General features: G+C 51.8%; 8 protein-coding genes across 8 annotated transcripts; 3 read left to right on the top strand and 5 right to left on the bottom strand.

The window, feature by feature from the left end:
* Positions 1-611: 611 nt before the first annotated feature.
* yap1 (putative bZIP transcription factor AP-1/Yap1) lies at positions 612-2,475 on the top strand (the record flags this gene model as incomplete). The annotated part of the gene is made up of 2 exons (XM_056970596.1): positions 612-1,070; positions 1,135-2,475. The coding sequence occupies 2 exons, from the start codon at positions 612-614 to the stop codon at positions 2,473-2,475; spliced, it is 1,800 nt and encodes a 599-aa protein (XP_056820628.1).
* Positions 2,476-3,604: 1,129 nt separating this feature from the next.
* On the bottom strand, positions 3,605-5,991 carry N7477_008933 (uncharacterized protein; the record flags this gene model as incomplete). The annotated part of the gene is made up of 5 exons (XM_056970595.1): positions 3,605-4,217; positions 4,274-5,407; positions 5,536-5,647; positions 5,707-5,851; positions 5,983-5,991. The coding sequence occupies 5 exons, from the start codon at positions 5,989-5,991 to the stop codon at positions 3,605-3,607; spliced, it is 2,013 nt and encodes a 670-aa protein (XP_056820627.1).
* Positions 5,992-6,682: 691 nt separating this feature from the next.
* On the bottom strand, positions 6,683-8,896 carry N7477_008932 (putative glutaminase; the record flags this gene model as incomplete). The annotated part of the gene is made up of 2 exons (XM_056970594.1): positions 6,683-8,406; positions 8,470-8,896. 2 exons carry the CDS (start codon positions 8,894-8,896, stop codon positions 6,683-6,685), a joined length of 2,151 nt encoding a protein of 716 aa, XP_056820626.1.
* Positions 8,897-10,752: 1,856 nt separating this feature from the next.
* Positions 10,753-12,494, bottom strand: N7477_008931 (AATF family protein; the record flags this gene model as incomplete). Its single annotated transcript, XM_056970593.1, has 3 exons — positions 10,753-12,193; positions 12,246-12,348; positions 12,419-12,494. The coding sequence occupies 3 exons, from the start codon at positions 12,492-12,494 to the stop codon at positions 10,753-10,755; spliced, it is 1,620 nt and encodes a 539-aa protein (XP_056820625.1).
* Positions 12,495-12,742: 248 nt separating this feature from the next.
* N7477_008930 (Mrp/NBP35 family ATP-binding protein) lies at positions 12,743-13,913 on the top strand (the record flags this gene model as incomplete). The annotated part of the gene is made up of 3 exons (XM_056970592.1): positions 12,743-12,826; positions 12,928-13,297; positions 13,369-13,913. Coding segments are annotated over 3 exons (999 nt in total), but the record flags the coding sequence as incomplete, so codon positions are not given.
* Positions 13,914-14,482: 569 nt separating this feature from the next.
* Positions 14,483-17,200, bottom strand: N7477_008929 (uncharacterized protein; the record flags this gene model as incomplete). The annotated part of the gene is made up of 3 exons (XM_056970591.1): positions 14,483-16,260; positions 16,320-17,073; positions 17,132-17,200. The coding sequence occupies 3 exons, from the start codon at positions 17,198-17,200 to the stop codon at positions 14,483-14,485; spliced, it is 2,601 nt and encodes an 866-aa protein (XP_056820623.1).
* A 575-nt stretch (positions 17,201-17,775) lies between these two features.
* On the bottom strand, positions 17,776-19,662 carry N7477_008928 (Lectin C-type domain protein; the record flags this gene model as incomplete). Its single annotated transcript, XM_056970590.1, has 2 exons — positions 17,776-19,554; positions 19,600-19,662. The coding sequence occupies 2 exons, from the start codon at positions 19,660-19,662 to the stop codon at positions 17,776-17,778; spliced, it is 1,842 nt and encodes a 613-aa protein (XP_056820622.1).
* Positions 19,663-20,409: 747 nt separating this feature from the next.
* On the top strand, positions 20,410-21,674 carry N7477_008927 (Sec62 family protein translocation protein; the record flags this gene model as incomplete). The annotated part of the gene is made up of 3 exons (XM_056970589.1): positions 20,410-20,827; positions 20,895-21,451; positions 21,510-21,674. The coding sequence occupies 3 exons, from the start codon at positions 20,410-20,412 to the stop codon at positions 21,672-21,674; spliced, it is 1,140 nt and encodes a 379-aa protein (XP_056820621.1).
* Positions 21,675-22,007: the final 333 nt, after the last annotated feature.

Below are 22,007 nucleotides of genomic sequence, written 5' to 3'. Positions count from 1 at the left end.
TACAATACTGTATATGTGACTCACAGAGGACTAGCGCGGAGAAGATGGGAGACAATCTTGTACGAGGTCCAATTGGGCTCGTAGCCTCGAGTGAGGAGATCGTTTCCGGTCATCTAGGGACGAAAAACCAGAAGAATTGACGAGAACCATTGATTTCTAAGCAACGAGGAGACCCAAGAATCGGATATCGGGCCAATGATGGAGCCGGTTCGCCCACTCTGCCTCTTTCCATCATTCCTCACATCTTTCTACCTCTCGAGCAGCACCCGGGGGCTGATTCTCCCAACTAGCGTGATTCTTGGCCTCAGGCCCCTTCAGTGAAACCTCGTTTCTTCATCTCTCTCTGTCTTGTTCTTCGCTTTATCCCCCTCACCCCTCACCCCTCCTTAACACGCTCACCGATTATCCGGGGATCCATAGCGGGGAATTGAATCTCATCCGGATCCTCACAGCATCTTGAGCCTGGAAGTTCTCACTCTTCCTTTGCGGGCTAGAGGCCCAGTTGTCAGCCTCACTTTAATCTTATCCTCATCCCCTCTTTCCTCTTTTCTCTTTCCCTTTCAACCCTCTCGCCACCTCATCGCCCCATAGCGTCGTTCAACCTTGCCACCATGGGTGACTTCGATCAGCTCTACAACCAGGGGCTCTACCTCTCCCGGGACCAGCAGGACCTGTTGATGGCTGCCCTCCACTCCAACACCCCCGCCAACAAGCATTCCCACCAGACGCCTCCTATCAAAACCGATCATAGCCCGGCTCATTCATCCAACGGCCTCAGTGGCCCGCCATCCGGTGCACTCGACTCCAACTCACATTTGAACCCCTTTGGGAACTTTGGAGATGACGAGAGCCCGTATGTCGACTTCGACCCGGGCGTCGATTTTGATTACACCGCCTCCGGGGATCTGATTGGAGATCTCCCGGGTGAGTCGGGTCAGGACTATGAACTGGGTGAGAAGCGGAAGTCCATCGACGGCAAGTCGGAGGAGGGTGAAGATACGGGCAAGAAGCGACGGGAGAGCGAGGCTAAGAAGCCTGGCAGAAAACCGCTGACCTCAGAGCCTACTACAGTATGCATCCCCCTACTTCGGCTGAACTTGCGTGGTAGGCAGTATGTTCTAACCCAGGGAATAGAAGCGTAAAGCTCAGAACCGAGCCGCGCAGAGGGCTTTCCGAGAGCGCAAAGAAAAGCATCTCAAGGATTTGGAGACCAAGGTGGAAGAATTGCAGAAGTCCTCTGACACCGCCAGCCAGGAGAATGGGTTGCTGCGAGCTCAGGTCGAACGACTTCAGGTCGAGCTCCGTGAGTATCGCAAACGCCTCTCGTGGATAAGCAGTGGTGGTAGCGGCCTCTCTGCTGTGAGCAATTACCCCAACGTTTCGTCAAGAGGATCCACCGGTCTGCAAAATAATGAGTTCCTGTTCGATTTCCCCAAGTTTGGTGACTTGCCGGGTGCCCATCTCTTCAACGGGCAGAACAAGGAGCATCTCAGGAACAAGGACAGTGCTCGTGCTCCGGGTGTGTTGAGTCGTGACAACCTGAATGCTACCGACTCTCGTAGTCCCGCGACCAAGTCCACCTCCAGTACTCCTCAGGCCCATACTGGCTCTTACGGAACCCTTGGTAGTAACGCGTCTGTCAAGACCCCCTACTCCGGCCTCAAGCCTTCTTCTGCCCCTACTCAGGATACTTCCAATTCGGATTCTCCGTCGTCATCATCGGACTCACACCAAAGCCAGATGCTCTCGTCGAGTGGCACATCACCCGAGCCTAGCTCCCACTCCCCGCCGGATGCCAAGAATTTCGGGCCCAATGTGTGTGTTCACGGCTCCATTGATGGTGAGGAATCCTTTTGCGCACGACTCGGCATGGCTTGCGGCAATATCAATAACCCCATTCCAGCTGCGCGAGACCAAAAGGTCAAGTCCAATAGCATTCCCAACCAGCAACCCGCTCCCAACTCCACCGATGACTCCATGGGCTTCGATTGGCTGGCTCAGCAAAATGGTGGCCAATTTGACCCGGTGCTCTTCGGAGATTGGCGCGAGCCGCAAGATGCTGTGTTGTCCCAGGACTTTGGTTCCTTCTTCAATGACGCCTTCCCACTCCCCGACTTGGGCAGTCCGTCGCACAACTTGACCGAGGTGGCCACGAACCAGGCTCCCAAGAAGGACTTGTTGGCCGAAATCGACAGCAGGCTGGACGAGGACGAGGTTGTGCCGGGCGAAGACAAGGCACAAATGCTCTCGTGTACAAAGATCTGGTATGATTCCTGTGCCTTTTATTTCACCTCGCACAACAAGTCACTGACCATCCATTTCAGGGATCGCCTCCAATCGATGGAGAAGTTCCGCAATGGCGAGATCGATGTCGACAACCTTTGCTCCGAGCTACGGACCAAGGCTCGATGTTCAGAGGGCGGCGTGGTGGTGAACCAAAGGGATGTCGACGACATCATGGGTCGCGCCAAGTAGCGAACCTGACCCACGATGGGCGTAATGGCCGTACGGACCCATCTTTCACGACTCACGGAAACCGTTCATCTCTACTGAACTTTGTACTACGTTATTTTACTCATACCCACGACTTATCATTTCAACCTCAATCGGCGTCATGAATACCAACAAAAAGAGGAAACTGGCGCTCCTTCAAATTTGAATCCCATGTCCAGCGGCGTGCCGATGGCTGCCTTCATTTTGGCGAATCTACATTCTCTGATCTTGTTTTCCTTTCTTTTTTATAACATCCTCTTCAATGCTTGCAGTACTTGGTCCCTTGTCGTCTTTCATGCGTGCTTGTTTACTTCAAGCCTGGCGAATGGAGATGCCGGGGTTCGTCATGCCGGTGGTGCATCGTCTCAGCGCTTTATCAGCCAGGAAATGAGACCCATTGTATTGGAAGGAAATTCTGGAAATCGGCGAACAGGAATACTGGGAAGGCTTGCGCTCTTTGTTCTGACATCGTACTCTTGTAACCAATTTCAATGTGAAATTACTAGATTTCAGTCCATTTGTAAATCTTACTTACTCCAGCATGCTCAGCCCCAGACCAAACGTAATGTCTGTCCAGGATGTCTATAGAAGATTCTACAGTTGTGACGAGAATAGACCGAAGCTGTGAGGGTATCGATGTTTGGTCTCTTCCAGGGAACAGAGAAAAAAAAGAGAACTAAAGTACAAAAAAACTGGTGCCAAGGGGGTGGATGATGATTATTTTTTTTGCATTATTCTTTTGCGTCTTCCACACTCTCTGCGTGTCACAACAAACGCTCTCGCCAGATTTTCATCTGGTCAATTCCAACGTGCTTCATGGTGGACTCGCGATGCCCAGGTAGGTGAGTGTCCTGGAAAGAACAGACGAGACCTGAGACAAGCGCAATGGAAACACCACCTCGCTAAAGGGGAAAAGAGTAAAGAAAAAGATTGGGTACTTTGGAATGTTTCACGGAGGAAAAAAAAGACACAAAGAATTAGAATATGGGGCAAAGAAAGGGGGCATCGAATCAACATGAGGCGTAGGAAAACAAAGGCAATCGAGGGTGTTTCGAAAACCCGAATGTAGAGGAAGGCGACAGAAAGAATCAAGAGTATGCATGTCTACCTTTTAAGCATCACCGGAAGGGGCAGGCTTGTCCCCGGAGGGAGTCGAGGGGGCAGGAGAGTCGCCTCCCGCACTCTTGAAGCCACCGCGACCACCGCGACCACCACGGCCACGGCCACGATCGCCCCGACCACGACTACCGAATCCGCCCCGGCGGGCACCCTCACTGTCACTAGCACTCTGGTAGCCACGTCCGCCAGCGCTAGCTCCACCACGGCTGCTGCCCTGCCAGGTTCCGGCATTGCCTTGTGCACGGGCGCCGCGGTCCTCGAAGAACTTGAAGTTGGGCTTGCGAGGTTGCCCAGTGGGAGTAGGCTTCTTGTGCTCGATGGGCTGGCGGTCTAGAGCCGACTTGGCGTCCTCCACAGTCGGGAATGTCACGACATGGTTGAATTTACCATACTTCTCGATCTTGACCACCTTGGCCTGGTCCTCCTCCGATAGCAAGTCACGCACCGCCTGCTCGTTATCGACGTTGGACACGAAGAGTCCGTTGCTGGGCTTCTTTTCCCCACGAGGAGCTGGGGATTCGGTCTTCTCGGGCTGAGCAGAGCCGTTGGCGTCAGCAGCGACCTTCTCCTCTCCAGCGGACTGAGCGGACGTGGAAGCGGGGGGGCTGAGGGGTAGCAGTCTTGGGAATCACGGGAGCAGGCGATCCACGAGGTGGTTGACCCTTCTGACTCTGTTGAGCAGCAGGGGGAGCGTGGGCAGTAGGCGCCTGGCCGAACTGAGGAGTAGAGGCAGTAGGCCGACCACCAGCAGCCCCAGTGGGCGCAGGAGAGGCAGTAGTAGCGGGGGGGACCGGTAGCAACAGCCTGGGGCCCGCCAGCAGTAGGCTTGCCACTGCGGTGGGCGAAGTTGAAGCCCTGAGCCCGCATCTCCGTCGCGATGCGTCCTGCCTCAATCTCCAGAACCAGGTATCCGAAGGCGGCATCAGCCAAGTTGAAGTTCCACATGTTCTTAAAGGCGCTCTCGTCCACTTGGCCGGCCGCATTACCAGCAGCGACAGGGCCGCCGAAGGGGTTGCCGCCATTGGCGATTGAAGGCATCTTTTGGACCACATCCAACGCATTGTCGAGGAGAGTCTTCTGGGCCTCGTTTGAGGAAATTGCCGATTCCACCTCTCCCCGTACAGTCTCCCAAACATCGGTGAAAGATGCCTTGGAGGCCGCAAGCTTGCCACGGTAGTGATCCAGGGAAGGGTTCACCGAGAACTCATTGTAGGAAGAGCCGTAACGGAAGTGAAGACCGGCCGAAACGGAAAAGTCGGCCTTGAGGGTAACAGAAAGCTGGTTTAGCATGCCTTCACGAGCAGGCGAGGCATGAGTGACGAAGACACGGGTTTCGGAGGGATCGTAGACGCGGTTGGCTGTGTCGATCAGCTCGCCCATCTGCAGAAGTGTTGTCCACATAGTGCCCTGGCCACCAGCAATCGTTGTCTTGCCCTCGCCGTTGTCGAACAGCTTGTGCATGACCACCGCACCTCCCAGTCCAAGCAAACGCAGCTTGACGCCACCAATATCCAGAAGTCGCGAGTTGGCCTCATCAATGATGTGCAGTTTGTCAACCTTGTATTCGCCTGACCGGAACTTCTCCAACACACGAACATCCTCGCAGGCACCCCAAACTGTGTAGACCGGAACATCGAGGGTAATTCGTTTGTCCAGGAGCATCGGGAGTTCGGAGAGGGGTAGCTGATCGGGGTTGAATCGCTGCTTAATCGACTGCGCAGGAGGGACCTGTGCAATCGTTCGCTTCACATTCTCTGGCAGAAGGGGGGAGTATTGAGCAACATGCTTAAGCGTCCTGCGCGTAGATACAAAAAACGATTAGCTAAAGTGTCCGCTAATTTCGTGTTCGGCTGATTGGGACGTGTTGCCACCCCGTTGGGCAGCAAGGGCGTGCGTGCACGCTTGAATTGGTGTAGCACTCACTTGTCTGCAATGCGCTCGAGTGAGGTATCATCGTAGAAACCAAAATCACCCGTGTGGATGATGTGGTCTGCGCGAGCCTGTCTCGCCAGATCATTCAGAGACTTCAGGTTTCCTGCATCGCGAACTCAATTAGTCCAGCTTGGTACAAGATTGACATCCGGTCTTCCATACCTCGAACATCGGCAATGCACAAAATACGGGTGGGCCCCGATTGAATAACTCGGCCATTGTTGGGGAGCAGTGGCGTGGCTCCAGGAGCCGGACCCGCGGGTGTCGCGCCGTTGGAAAGATAGCCTTGAGGAGCGAAGGGGCGGGGCTGTAGAGAACAAGTGAGAGAGACAACGGGTCAGCGTGCCTGATAGCGAAACAGAGTAGATAGTAGGTCCTCCGCGGAGAGTAGCTGGGGGTAAGAGGGGAGAGAGTTGCAAGGTTGGAAGCATCACTTACAGAAGCCATGAGTGTAACAAGTCGGAGATCAGAAGCAGTGCTGAGGAGATAGAGGAAAAGAGGAGTTTAAAGGAAAGGAAGGAAGGGGGAGGTGTTGAAAGTTGAAGGCAAAAAGAAGACTGTCCTGCGCGATGAAGCAACAGCTAAGTTGGGGCGTAGTGCCTTAGTCAGCGCCCCTGGCGGCCCAGATGGGCGGCATAACAGCGCTTTCCACGAGCTGGGATGGATTCTCTGTTAGTCTTTTGTCGATGGAAAATTTGCAGGGCTATGGCAGGCCTCCCTTCTTTTGAGATTGTGGTGTCACTGAGTAGGCTCTGCTTAGAGGCTTTGGGCTAAAGGTGCATTTCGAATGACATGACATGCCTATGATGCGATTGTCGGATGAAGGTTTCTGCAAGTCTGCTACTAACATGAAATGTATCAGGATATTAAAAACAGAACCTGGCACATCGGATCATTTATTTAGATGTTTCGAAGAGAAGTTCCAAAATATACGTAGACAGTGTGTAGAGGAGACTGTCTAGGAAGAGATCAGATAAGGAGCCCAGGGCACCCATACAGCTAGGAAGATCTTTTGAAAACATTCGTTGTAGTTGATGAATTAAATCGCGCCCACGGTAATCATGCCACAAGTATGAAGCATCATGATGCATTGTCTTAGAGAATAAATTCGAAAACGACTGCTATCTCATCCATGATATCAGAGCTCACTGACATGATTGTCCCGCAATTTGTCAGCCTTTCGAGCTGGCCTCTGGTAAACGGACTTACGGCCGGACAAAGACCGCATAGATGCAGGTCCCTTCAATGCCAACAATGCAAAGTGACCACCAACTGTTGGACGAGCTCGGCATAGAATAGGAGTACCCGGATCATTTCCATGCTTGGAGGTAGAGACATACCGATCAGAGAAGGGCCAATTATGCTTGCCGTTGGTCATGAATGCCCAGAGGTCATCGACAAACTCGTCACGCGTGGTCGTGTCAAATGTACCTGCAAGCCACATATTCCAATCTGATTTGGCCCAGTCCTGTCGACTGTCGAGAGCTACACCGAACTCGCCGCGAACAGATGAGAAGAAGTCGCTTCCCATTTGATATGCCTCGTCAGAGAATGTCTTCAGTCCCAGTAGGAAATCGGGGAACAGGTTGTACGGGGTCTTCCATGACTGTGGGCAGTCAGGGTACTGTAACACGAAATGAGTGTGTTCTTCGTCTGTGCCCAGGCCCTCGTAGAAAAATAGATCTGCACGGTCCTCGCCAATCTCTGAGTATCGCTCATAACCACTTAGTTCGCCGAACGCCTTGATGCCGACTGCTGCCTTGATGGCCAAGTTGGTCTCATTAGGAAGAGGGCCGGCGGCGTCATTGGACGAGAGTTGATTGGCGATATCGACGCCGTTGTCGATCAAGTAATCGGCGTACTGCTGGAAGATGCCCATATACTGGTCGGTCCAATCAGTGTCTGCAGTGGCCTGCGCATAAGCCAGTGCAAGAATGAGTAGATTCCCACACTCTTCGATTGGCATAGGCTCCGCCTGCTGGTCATCATGACCGATCGCATGCGGATAGTGTGAGCCAATGTCGTGGATGGTGTAGGGCAAGTGCCAGCGCCCGGCATCCGTGTATCTCATGATAGGCTCAAGCAGTAGCCGGATCCAGTTCGGATCCATGACCCAGTAGATTGGGAAAGCCGGCATGATAACGTCAATGGTATTGACATTACCATCGCTGGAAAGCTCTTTGATGAAGGCCAGCACATCATCCGTGTCCAGTGATACATTAGATATCGTTAAATCCATGCCACCGTATGCCTGACGTGTTGACAAAGCTACGATATCCGCATACTTAGGACCGGCAACAGCGGTCGCAAAGGTCATCATCTCGTAGTCCAGCTCTACGGACTCCAGAACAGCATCCCCATAGTCATCCAGGAAGAAGTCGAGGGCTTCGTGGGTGGTCGGGTGATATGCTCGGTAGTAGCCCGTGTAAGCCTCTCCCAGGTAATTGATAGCCTCCTTCCTCTCGTAGCCTACTGCAAAATTCACAGCAATACCACCAGTGACACTTCCCAGATCGTGGGCAACAGCCACAATGTTTCGGTGTGACCAAGTGGATTCTTGACCTGACAGATTACCATCTTGGGCAAACTGGCCGCGTACTGTTCTGGGGTCACCGGCGATTGTGGAGAGTGTGCTCAAATTCGACTGGCGAGAAGCCAGTATCGCTTCGCCCCATAGGGCCATATCGTTCGCCTCGGCATACTTTTCTGCGTCTGCTACTGAGAGGGAATGAACGACCAGGCCGTTACGCTCCTCAAAGCTATGCACGGAGCGTTCTTCTCGACCGGTCCATCTCCCATCGATATCCGAATATACTTGAATATCAACACCATGAGCATCCTCGATATGGACGGTTAAGTAGCCTAGACATTGGCGTCAAGATTGAATGGATCGGAGAAAGTGCTTCTATACGGGGGAATATTTACTGAAAGGGATTGAATGGCGAAGATAATTTGAGGGCGACACAGGCGAAAAGAAATCCAAAGTGAAGGCAATCCCGCCTGCGGTAAGATCAAAGAGCGAATGAGTTGAGGTGAACTCGGCGCGACGAACTGTGGCCGGAATGATGTTGCTGGATTCCAGGTCGGGTACGCCCATCAGGCTATAAGCCTTGCCATTAACACGAACGATGACAGACCAACCGAGCTCCTGCCCCGCCCAGAACTGCGGCTCAGACGAGGGTAGTAGGTGCACGCGATCGCTGGGCATCCAGGCCGACAGATACGGGTTGCGGACGGCGAGAGGGTACGAAGGCGGCCGACTTGGGTGATAGGTGGGACCCTTGTGAATAAGGCCCTCGAAGAAGGTCCAGAGGGCGCCCAGTCCCAGGGGCATCTGCATATTGAATCGCATCCGGATGAGTGATGATGCGCGCCGAGCGCATCGATCACCGGGGATGTGTTCCTGTCGTGTAGGTGAAGTGCTGTGACCTGGATCCGGTATATCCAGTATACGGATCCAAAGTCGGGCAAAGTGGAAAATGATTCACAGGTTCAGAACGAAGTACCCCTTGGATCGCTGTCGTCAGCGGAGCCGGGGGAATTTCCCCACACGCGTCAGCTCGATCACCTCAAAGCCGCTGCCGAGCTCATTGGTCTTCGCGGAAATACGCTACGCATTAGTAGGAATCTCAGGCTGAAATGATCGGACTTAGAAGCTCCATGTGGTCGTGACACTTGTCTCTGTATCTATAGTATTTGATCCCCGTCTAAAAAGAATTCTAGTCTCATTGATCAAGGTCAACGTGTCTGAGAGATCGATCGATTAAAAAAGTCCTGGCTCTAGAATTAGCATATTGGTTCAACTTTGCATATCATATCTACAGCTGAGTCTACTCAATGCGCCGTTCAGTCTAACCAAAGTGAATCTGCTTCCGGACCACAGCAATTCCTACAGAGCTGGACCAATATCAACTGCCTTGATAGCATATCTGGGCTTCATCAGCTGTGTCAAGGCAGGCCGCCATGAACTCGTTGGCCTCCGTGGCAAAATTAGCACCGAAGAATCCCGTTGGACGGCATCTCCCAAGTAATGCAGCTAGTATAATAATAGTAGTAGTAGTAGTAGTAGTAGTAGTAGTAGTAGTAGTAGTATAACATTGTCATTCCATTGTTGCGTACGCCTCTTGGTAACGATATTCGTTATACATGTTATCCCCAGCTCATAGAAATATAAATAACAAAAGATTCGAATACACACTGTCACAGAACCGACGCGAGAAGCCACACGACTTCCAGATGCGAACATTTCTTAGCCGCTACTACCACAGCTTTGCACTGTAGATGTTGAATAGACTGTGTGCTTCCAACCACGTTCTCTCATTGCCGGATGGATCCAGAGTGATGGCATCCTGCCGAACTCGTGATGGAATTGGAGACATGAAGATCGAAAAGAACTTTCCGCTTGTCTCTAACGGGTCCACTCTCGTCGATGTGATTTGCTGAGGTTGTCATATCCCCCGCACTCCCATCGCTGGTTCCCCGGATTGATTGGCCTTAGTTCACATCACGGGCAATACTGTCCCTCGAATCTCTTCTTTTTACCATCTTTAATATTTGGAGCATGTCGAAGGGGATCCGACTTGTATCTGGGTGGTACATTGGCCCGTCTCACCAGTCGAAGGTCTCTGCTAACCCTTGTCAAAATCCCACCGTGGACGATGTCGGAGTAAGTGCCTGCGGATTTTCAATCAATTGCTTCGACTCGACTGGAAATGAGGAATATGGCATCTCAGAATTGAGAGGATCGCGTCAGGAACTTTGGCTTAGTATCACGATGAGATTACACACCAAGGTAGGGAACTTTTGACTCTCTATGACCAAAGTTCAATCTGACAAGGTCTGGTCCTGATGTGGGAGCTAGGGCCATAGCGATGAAACCGAGATATACTCCCGGGGCAAAGACGCTTCGGGCTCCACCCATGCTCAGGGGAGCCTCGATATAAAATTGTGCATAATGCTTTGCGAAAGAGATATCATCTAGGTGCAGTGATGGATTGATGGGCCGAACGGTATTAGGTCTAAGCTGCTTGGCCTCATCTGAGACAGAAAGTAATGGTCCTTAAAGGGTTTTCTTTGCAAGACTAGAGCACTAATACTACAGGAAGGAAGATCGCTTCATTTTCATGAACCGCTTTTATGTGCGATTGTAACCAGTAGCGACTGTACTGGTTGGGTATGATACAGGAAAGACCCTACAAATCTGGGACATCAACCACGGAACAAACGCAGGCCACCCTCCTCACGTTCACCGTCACTATCGACGTCGCTATCGCTCTCATCACCTTCACCCAACAGCCCGCTAGCCGTTTTGCCCAAAAGCGAAGCAAAGAATTCATCTCTTGCCCGACCAGTCCAGGAACCACGATCCTCGGGGGCCATGAAGTTCTGCAGCTTCTCATGCACGTTGAAGCGCATCTTGCGGCCCTTCGAAGCCCGGGTGTCGACGTCTCGCTTGACCTTGTCATTGCGCATTCCTGTGATAGGATGGATCGGAAGGCGGGAGGGGAGTTGCTGCAAAGTGTCGAGACCGCCGGAGATGGCTTCGGAGGACATGCGTTGCTCGACAAGTTCGCGCAGGAGGGATTGGTAGAAAACGGTATCATCGTAGATTGGTTGGTGCTGATCTGTGGAATCAGAGCCATTTGCAGTCGCGTTCGGGCGAGCGCGTTTGGATGAGCGATCGCCGAGCTCAGTTGCAACTTGGGCATCAAGAACAGTTGTGACAGTCTGAAGGCCAGATGATGAGCCAAGTAACTTGCCCCCAGAGTCGGGACGAGACGTTGAGGTTCCGCGGACTTTTAAAGACCACTTATCGAGGACTGAACGACGGTGAGGGAGGGATCCAGATTCGAGTTTATTCATGCGTTCCCAGAGAGTAAAGGTGGTGGTTGCAGAAGTGACCGGCGAAGGACGCTTGCGCTTCTTCGCGCCCTCTTTAGAGTGAGCGTCGGACAACACGGTGCGCAGCTCTTCGAGAGTAGACCAGAGGGCAATCGCGGCGGATTCAGCTGATTTGATCGTTTCCGAGTTTTCTTCTTTCTCATTGGAATCTGCCGTGCGATCATCTTCCAAAGCACCTGACATCTCGTTAATCGCGCTCAATCCCTTTTGCAACTTGATTCGAGTGTTGAGAAGCGCGTCAAAAGTGGCGCGTTGTTCTTTCACAGCCTTTCCCTTTGCGGCATCAGCCTTGGCGGCCTGTGAAATTGTTGCGGCAATTGTTTTCTGATCGGACGCCATTAATTTGCGCAGTTCCTCGCGATCGTCTTGCTTTTGGGGCCGATCAACATGCCGACTCTTTTTCAAATTCTTTTTGAGATCGGTCTGGTCCTCCTCGTCATCAAGCACCTCGCCGTCTTCACCCTCTACTGCTTCTCCGTCTTCCTCCTCGCTATCATCTTGCGTTTCGGATCCTTCAAGATCTTCATTTGACGAGGCATCATCTCCAGAGACTTCGTTTTCGGAGCCTCCACTGGTGTCTTGGTCCTGCTCATCCTCCACGTCATCGTCGTCATTATCTTCGTCATCATCGGTATGCGCTGCAAAGGGGTCGTCGTCGCTGTCCGCATCTAGGGCATCTCTGCTGACATGAGAACCAGCGTACTGCTTGCCCAATGTTACGGGCTCTTGGTTCCGGAGTTTTGCTTTGCTGTATTGACCGATTAGTCTTCTTTCAGGCCAAAAGATATGTATGCGCTTACCCAACCGACTGATAGTGCTCTCTACCAGCATTCATGTCTGGCGCATTGCCAGTCTCTTCATCGCTGGATTGTCCATCACGATCGAGATCCTCGGGATCAAAATCTAGTGTCGATGTCAGTTATTGGAAGTCTCTGATTGAGAGCGACTGCAAGCGAAAAGCATTTCGACTTACCCTTGGGAGTAGGATCTTCAAGTTCTGCTAGCTGGTCAGCCAGCGAGCGTCCAGGACGCGTCTTTCCGGGAGCCATGATGGTAGATGAAGCTCTGGAAAAAGCCGAATGGCGCCCGCAACTTTTTTTTTGTTTTTCCGGATAACGGAATAACTTGCTACTTTGGCCTAGCGTCTTTGGTTCCGGTCAGTGCAAAGACGGTCTGCAAAGCGGTGTGGCTTTTCTGGGCAGAATCGGCTTCTCCATTGACCATTCCGCAGCTTTTTGTTGATCTTCATGTCACTCGTTTCGAATTTCATCGTTACTCTTCCATCGTATTCAGTAATATGTGGACGGCATCATGTGCCCCTAACGCTGTGTCTAGAAGGGCTTTTTCAACATTTCGGGTGCTGAAACATGACAATCCCCTAGTGAGTTTCAATGCGTCCTGTGTCTTGCAAACCACGTGCATGCTGGTTACTGGTCACAGAACATCACCGTTCCAACCCTGAACTAATTATTTTACAATCAGGGCCTTCCACGCTCTGGGACACCTCCATCCTTTCCTCGCCGCCGTGGACTACCTGAAAAGCGCAAGATTCGAGATGTCAAGAAAGTGGTTGCGGTTTCGTCAGCGAAGGGTGGCGTTGGCAAATCAACCGTTGCTGGTGGGTTGATAGCACTTTCTGCCCCTATCTGTTTCTTATTTGCTTTCAATGCGTTGCGTGTCAGTGTTTCACTGTGCTTTCCGATCAAAGCTAAACTGGTCGCCGAATATACAGTAAACCTCGCCCTCTCCTTTGCTCGACGAGGCATCAAGGCCGGGATTCTGGACACCGATATCTTTGGCCCATCTATTCCAACTTTACTCAACCTTTCTGGCGAGCCTCGACTCGATGAAAGTAAGATTTCAACGGACCCTTGAAAGAGGGGCATTGGGAAACGCACTGACGAAATCATCTACATCTACCAGACAACTGCCTTGTCCCTCTCACTAATTACGGTCTCAAGTCTATGTCCATGGGATACTTACTACCACAGACCCAGGCAGATACCACTACAGGCGAAGTCCCAATGGACACAACTCCCATTTCGTGGCGCGGTCTAATGGTGACCAAAGCAATGCACCAACTCCTCCACTCAGTATCATGGGGACCCTTGGATGTGCTCATCTTGGATCTTCCCCCGGGCACTGGTGATGTGCAATTGACTATCAACCAAGAGATCATCATCGACGGCTCAGTGATTGTGACAACACCCCAAGATATTGCCCTGCGCGATGCTGTGCGCGGCATTGGCATGTTCCAACGAATGGATGTCCCCGTCCTCGGCATGGTCCGGAACATGGCTTACTTCGCCTGTCCCAACTGCGGACATCAGACTCGAATCTTCTCTCACGGTGATAGTGACCACTCATGCGGCGAGGACCGTGGTGTCTTAGCGCAGTGTAAGCGGCTGGGTGTCGATTTTCTGGGGGTATTCCTCTCGATGCGCAAGTGTGCGAAGACGCTGACCGTGGTATGCCGACTGTCGTGGCTGAGGAGAGTGCAGAGCGTAGTGGCAGGCGTCAAGCTTTCCTAAATGTCGCGGAGCAAGTCGCCAAAAAGATTGGTCTAGATTGGCACTGAGCCTGATCCTCTGACTGTATCAATATGGTTCTCGTACATCATGTTCTGAGCTTTGCGTTTGTTATCCTTCAGTGATGTCTTTCTCGACATCCGCACTTCTTCTTGTACCATAATGTGTGCGATAGCTTAAGGAGTTTCATTTTCTAGATCCAGTTAATCTTTCAAGTTTATATACTGGGTATCAAGGGGTCTGCCGCATATGCTGGTTAGTTGGTTTAGAAGAAAAAAACGCAATATTGCGGTTCCATGAATCACCTGGGTGAAAGGGTATATCCAACAACATGATTCAAAAAAGTAATCATCAACGAGGGAAATGGTGTCTTGCGACTATTTCGATACATAAAACATAAGGAGATCATCGTGTGCGACAAGGTCTCATCCAAGACCAGTAAAGAAGATGAGTCGGAAAATGGAAATGCAGGTACTGAAGATCAAAAATGACAGAAACAAATCAAATGTCTAATGTGTCTCGTCGGCTGTCTTGAAAACTTCCCTCTCGGGCATTTCAGGTCGAAGAGACGTAGAGCCCCGGCCGGAGAGAACTGACTGTGTATCGGTAGACAGGCGGCCATTCTCGCTAGGGCCGATCACATCGACCACGCCTTTGGCTCTCAACACGGCACGGGTGCTGGCACCGTCTGGCGCAACACCGGTGGTAGTAACCGATTCTTTGTCGCCACCAACAGTGCTAGCAGTGTCAGACATGAATTCACTGCGACCAGCCACAGATGAAGGTCTGCCCTTGGGGTAAGGTAGAGACACATCCGAGGTCATAGCATCACGGAAGAGCGCTCTCGTGCTCGCGGCTTCATCATTCAACTTTCGGTTGTCTACCTCTGGTAATATGAGGACTGGACCTGCACTTTTCTCGGAGCCAGGACGACCGTTTGCGGATCCGGAGGGTCTTCCAAGTGATAGATCTCCGCTTGACCTCACCTTCTCGCTGTGCTTGTTCCAAGTAACAGCAGTGTCACCTGTACCTTGCTTTTCGCCGTTGTCCGGCTTCTGTGTTTTTGAGGGCATACTTGAGTATGTTCCAGCCTGTCCAGCATCCACACTCGTACGGGTTGTACGACTTGGTTGACCTGACTTCCCGGCTTCAGTCTCTCGTCCCAGAGTACGTTCATCGTGCTTGCTACCCCAGCCGCTCCACATCATCATACCGTAGTTCTTCTTCGCGTGGCGCTTGGGCAGCACGCCAGGGGCGGAGCGACGGGCAGCTAAGGAGCTCGGAGGTGGAAGCTCGCCATCGAAGTCCTGGAAACCATGTGCCATTTCCTTGATGCGGCGGCTCTGAACCTGCAGTTTCTCCTTAGTATATCGGACATCCCATTCGTGCTTGGCTTCGAGCCATTTTTTAATGAGCGCGGGGTTGATTGCGCCGACTTTGGCGGGCGGAATATCTAGCACAGGATATGATGATGGTGGATCAAGCGGATAGACATGACCACGTTTATCAACACGCTGACGAATCATGTGCTGATCAAAGGAGGGCAAAGGATCGCCGGCTTTTCCAACGGAAGTACCGGGCTTGAACGTTGGCTTCCTGCCGCCATTTTCTTCGCCAGTGTTTTCGGCCTCTGAATCAGTAGACGAAACGGGCGAGATGGCCTCATCGACGATGTCGACTCCTGACTTTTGCGCACGAGCCAGAGCCCAGGAACCAAACTGGGAGATAGCTCGGAACATGTACTTGGCGGGCCTGGTGAAGCTGAGGGAAGGGGCAACATGGCACAGATCATCCCAAACTTGGAGTTGTACATATGTCGGCTCATATTTATTGAGTACTTCCCGTTTCGGGTCAAATTCGTCCAGATAGATGTCTGCAGGCGGGTAGGCCGTCGGATTGGCTGCCTTGTGCGCCACATAGAATTGCTCATCTCGTAGCATTTCGCCGCCGCCGCTTAGAACCTGCAGGGGAGGAAGACCTCCCAGCGAAGGCTGAAGAACAGGCGAAACCAATGGATGAGAGATAAGCTGATTAGTCGTATACATCTGAATTTGGTCTTTGAGCTCAACCGTCTTCTCATCCAAGACAACGTGGATGTTATCCGGCTCACCATTTACCGTGTCCGGGTCTTGGTTCTGCTGCATGCCAGGGTAGGAATGCTCACCCGCTGCAGGCTTCTTCTCATGGATAGTGTAGCCTCGGACTGCCGTCTCGGCAGATGCGCTACTGTTTGCCGGAATAGCTTGCTCGACATCCTTTGCAGTGACAGTTCCTTTCCGGGCCATCTCTTTCATTTTCAAGATTTCATCGGCATTAGGCGGAGGCCATGCAGGGACGGCTTGTAACGGAATCCGTATGGGGGAATATAATCTCCAGGGTTATCTTTCACAATGCTTGGGAAGGAGCGGGTAAGATCGGCCCAGGGCGAAATCAAGATTGCACCCGCCGGGAGAGGGATGCCCTGGTCGCGCATAATGACCAGCATCGACAGCGCCATACCACCACCCGCAGAGTCTCCGGCGAGGATGATCTCACTTGAATCAAATGTTTTCAACAAATAGATATAGGCCGCCAAGCAGTCCTGGAGACCACATGGAAAGGGGTACTGGGGCGATAGGCGATAGTCTGGCGCAAAGACGCGACCCTTCAACTTGCGCGCATGGCGCTGCATCATATAGCGATGGGTATCAACACTACCAAAGAAGTACGCACCACCGTGGACGTATAGCATAATCCGGTTGCAGCGCTTCCCGGACTTGGTGGTCTCATTGTAGTGATTGCGCATCTCAATCCACTCTCCCTTGAGATCCTCGGCAGGCCCACGCCACTGCCACCATTTCTCTCCACCGACGCGCACGACACCCCTAGGACCGAGCTGCTTCGAGATAAAAGCCGCCGCAGGCACCATAAATTCATCCGGGACGGTGACTGTCTCGGTCCTCACCCAGTGCGGGCTAGGAACCCATTGGCGGGTAAAGGCCTGGATGTCTTCGACGGGGTGTTTGGACGCATAATAAAGGAATTGGCGGATAATATGGATCCCCTCATCGTAAGTGATGTGTACAGTTGGTTTGGCATGATTGGCCTTGCGATTTAGATACTGTAGAGAAGCAGTTCGTCAGCTTGAGTGCAGTATCAAAGTGCCGAATCGGACCCACATGTGTAACAAGAGTGTGAAGGACAGTGGGAGTCAAGGCCGCACCCAGCGCAACGGTATGCAATGGCATCTTGGTGCCATTCACAATAAGAATAGGGTTGAGTGAAGAAGAGGGAAGGGAGGATCTCGGATCGGAGAAGTCGGCCACACTGACAGGAGTTTACGCGAAAAAGGAGTAATATGAGCATGACGTCATACCTCCGGTACTTGGAGTACTGTGAACCAGTGCTTCTGCAACGCCACGACCATACCCATATGACACGAGTACGCTTTTTTTGTTTCGATTTTTTTTAAATTGTGCATACTCAGATGTCGTCCGAATCAGACACCGATAGATTTTATACTTGGTTTGTTTGATATCAAAGCCTATGTGGATCAATATTTACCAAGAGGAACACTTGCGTGACATCTACTCGGGTCAGTTAACCCTAGCTCCAAAATGATGTGCTATGTAACTTTCCATGCCCGCAGGAGGAAATGCTATGTCAGCCACAGTAGACATGTTAAGATCATGGGGCTTGAATAGCTGTCGATTTGGGTAAAAATAGGTATAAAGAGGGCTATATAGGTAGGGGCGTAATTATAGTTTCGTCCCTGAGAAAAAGCCAGCAGCATAAGTGAATCGTAAAGCGTAGGCAATGAAGTCTATGAAGGAACACCCTCATATTCCCAGCCCTCGATGACACGCTTTCGGCGCCGAGAATTGCGGCGATTGGCATTGCACTTAATAAATAGAGTTAGAGCGGTGATGACTAAGATCACAAAGCCAGCAATGGCGGCGACCAGCACCGTCCTGCGTTCCAATTCTTGCGGGTCAGACGCGTAGGGACAGCTTGCTGAAGGGCCACCAGAGACCCAGCACGAGGTGACTTGAATAGAGTTGAAGTCGATGTATATCTCACGTTGAGAAGGGTCCGTAGACGCAGGATTGATTGTAGACTGGGGCTGAGTCAGGAGAAATTGATAGAGATAAGTATTCTCAAGGCCGGTCCTGGGAACGGCGAAGCTGGACCCAGCGGGACACATGCCTGACGCGAACTTATACTCTCCCGTTGAATTGGATATCGCCCACTCGAACGGCGAATTTCCCACGCGGCATGCAGCCCGTCGCTGCTCGGTACAGTTTGTGGCACGCCAGCGGCCACTTAGTGAAAGATCCATGATGGCGCAGCGGTCAAAACTGGGAACACCTTGAGTGCCACCACCAGAATCTGCACCCTCTGGTTCCCCAGTCGCCCATGCCCATCCCACCGCAAGGGAGAAATTACGATAAGGGTCCACATTGACGTCCGCAGTCTGTCCAAACAGGGTAGAATTGAGTAAGGGCGACATGCCACATCCCGTAATATCTGCAATGGTGTCATCTAATGACTGCATGGTAATATCATGGGATGTGCTGTATGCCACGGGGATACCATTCGATATTGCCCACGATGAATTCGCCTGGGAGATTCCCGTGGAACCTGCCTTGTACAGACACCCGGAAGTAACAGATCCATTTGTGTCCACTGAGATTTGCGTCTCGGCTGTCAGCCAACCAGGAGGAAATATGACATCTTGATCTTGCACAAGGTCATAAGTGGCAAGCTGCGGGTCGACCGAGCCGTACTCCATTATAACTCGGTCAGACTTAGCAAGCTGGATGTACTTGGATGATGGCCATCCATCCGGAGTGCTTTGTAAGCCCTGCTGATCTTTATAAATAGTAAAGTATTCCACAATGGGCATATAACTCTCCTCAACCTCATACCAAGATTCGTTGAGGTTTCTTCGGTCTTCGGCGAGTTGAGAGGGACTGTACAAGTACTCTCGCAGGTCAAGCCCGAGAGACGAGCCCACTCGTTCTGTTTGCGATGAAGGCAAGTCATCCCGAGTCACGGCGGATGCAGGCTCCGTCGGCGCAGAATCGCTGCGAGCTGCATGCAGGTTCAATACCAGATAGGTTGTGTATGTAGTCAGATCGGATGTTGTGTCTTGAAAGTAGCCGACTAATAATTCAGCTAAGGTGGATAGATCCAGGTCATCCGTGCAGCGATAAGGCCCTAGCTCGTAAACCGTGTCTCCGTGGATATCCGAGTAACCGGTTACGGAGGCCGCCGTCGCGTCCAATGTCGTCGACGATGATTCGGTCGTAGTCGTCACGGTGCTCGTCGACAAAGCTTCTGTTGTCGTTGATGTATACGCGCTGAGTGTGACATCGGCTCTCAAAGGGATATTGACGGGGCAGAAGATCCATGTCCTGCGCGAGATGGACCAATACAGGTCCACGACAAGTCGCCGAAATCCGACAGCTAGGAGATTGGAAATGCATTTGGCAGCATCCTCTCGATCGTATAAGCCTGCGCCGAAGCAGGCCGAGGAAAGCGACACAGCAGGGTTGGTGACGAAGTTGATCGGGATCTGGCCAGCTACGTCACGTTCACTCTGTTCGGGAGTTAGCTTCGATCAAAGAAGAGGAAGAAGACTGACCAGGATCGCAGCCACCCAGGTCGCATCGTTTAGGGTACTCTCTGCGTCATACGAGACGGACATTAAGTTGGTGCAAGGTGCAGCAGCGCAGGAGAACGGTACATGGGCCACTGCAGGGCCGGCGCGACAAACGCTTAGATCAGCATTGGCACCCCACGAAACAGTTGAACACGCGTGAAATGTGGCCACTCCATACTTACCCATTGACGACTAGTCTAGCTTTAGACTCCGTTATATTTGGCGCTCCAGGAGCTCAAGAAACTGAATTGACCCACCACTGCAGGGCTGGCAGGACTTAACAGCACTCATGTATCAAGATTCAAGGTCATCCCCGAAGGTCACACATGTACCTACACAGGTATCTTTTATGCTTCGAGATTCTTCTCGAGATCACTCCGACTTGGAATTGATTAGATTGTGTATGGTTTAAATTTTACCCCCAGGTTGTTCCAACTTTCTTTTCTCAACATGATTTGGTCAAACAGCGGCGCTGGAGATAAGCCAATAGCAATTGCCATCATGATCGCGTGAGTCAATCTTTTATCGGCGTGAAGCAGGGCCTCCGAGTCTATCAGCTTATATGATGATCTCCCATGCTTTACTTGAAGGGTCAAGGGATAACAATTGTGGTAGTGGAGAACTGTCTATGCTTATGCTGTAGAACAACGGGGAAGGAAAGTTGCGGAGATCACCTGAGTTACCCGTAGATCTGGCCACTTTTGTCGTTCATTCATCTTCTTACATTAACCATCCCAACTCGACCTTTTGACTTCGACTACGACCTGTCGACATCTTGGTCACTTTCTCACAATGGCTGGCCCCAACCCTCAACAGATGGCCGCCATGCAGCAGCAGTTCGCCGCTGAAGCCGCCAAAAGAGGGATGACTCCAGAGCAGTTTGCACAGAAGCAGCGTGAACAGCTGACTGCCGACGCCGAGAAGCTCGGTTTGACTCCGGAACAATATGTTGCGCAACTGCGCATGCGTGCGATGCAACAACATCAGCAGCAAGCCCAACAGCAAGCCCAGCAACAGGGTCAAGCACCACCACCACAGCAAGGCCAACCGGGCCAATCGCCCGCGCCACAACAGCAGATTCACCAAGTTCCCGTCCAGCCAGGTCAGCCTGCGGATCCTAAGGCCATCGCCGTGGCCAACTTTCTGCGGTCGCAGAATCTGAAACCGCGGACTTGCATTTTGGATGGACAACGAAAGGATATGTTCAAGGGTTCGTCACAGCTCCGGTTTATCGAGCCATCTTATCGATCAATTGCTAACATCGCTGTTATTTCTAGTCAAGCGAGCCATCCGTGCTATCGAGTCCCCCGCGTATGCCAAGGCCGCCGCAAAGAAGAACTCCAAGCTCCCTCCCGTGACCGACCGCGCCTCCGCTGAGAACGTCTTCAAGCTCCTCCCACTCTCGCTGCTGGCACTGCGAGTTTCTAAAATTGATCCCCACGCTGGACACGACCATGCTAAGCCGAAGAACCGTGTGAAGGGTCTCTGGACCGTCAAGGTCGAGCAGCACCAGGAGACAAATGATATGATGCACTACGTCTGGCTATATGAAGGACCTCAGTGGAAGCAAAAGGCCATGGCTGCCGCCGTTGTGGCGGGTATCTTTGCTGTTGTTCTCTTCCCTCTGTGGCCGATCATGCTGCGCCAGGGTGTCTGGTACCTGAGTGTGGGTATGATGGGTCTGCTCGGTCTCTTCTTTGCCATGTCCATTTTCCGTCTGATATTGTTCTGTATCACTGTATTCGCTGTGCCACCAGGGCTCTGGCTGTTCCCTAATCTGTTTGAGGATGTTGGTTTCTTTGACAGCTTCAAGCCTTTGTGGGGCTGGCAAGAGGTAAGTTCTTTGTTTCCACCACTGCTACGAATGCCATCATCTGACCCATCACTTCCAGAACAAGAAGAAAAAGAGCAAGAAGAGCAAATCGGAACCCGCCGTTGGCAATGTGGGCGATGCCACTCCCTCAGCAACAACTACCTCTGCTCAGCCAGCATCCACCCCGGGCCCGACACCCGTGAGACGGGACTTGACTGCCCGGGTCGAGGAAGTAGAGGAGTAAAGACTTTATTGTCAGACATAGCGGCCTTCCAAATCTGGTATGATCTGGAAAGCATATGTTATTTTCTTTCATCATCGCGACTGCGTCATTGGTATTCTCATTAGATGCTTATTTCGGCGTTCTAATGATATCATTATGGCTGCCATTTGATTCTTGGTAAACTGGGCTTCTATATCTCTATAAACATTCTATTTACCGCATCACGATGCGACTCAGCTTGTTTGTTTCCTCATCGAGGATCTAAAATACGGGATTACATGACAGTCATAGCCTTGAAGGTCGGCGAATCAAATTGTGAATTCAGCGCTATGTACTCGAGAAGTGAAATATTTT

Source organism: Penicillium maclennaniae, assembly GCF_028827695.1.
Source record: "Penicillium maclennaniae strain IBT 15551 chromosome Unknown utg000007l:1.0-4884863.0:1.0-4888362.0, whole genome shotgun sequence".
NCBI classification, from domain to species: domain Eukaryota; kingdom Fungi; phylum Ascomycota; class Eurotiomycetes; order Eurotiales; family Aspergillaceae; genus Penicillium; species Penicillium maclennaniae.
The sequence above is the reverse complement of the archived record's forward strand: the minus strand, read 5'-3'. Positions and strand labels throughout refer to the sequence as shown.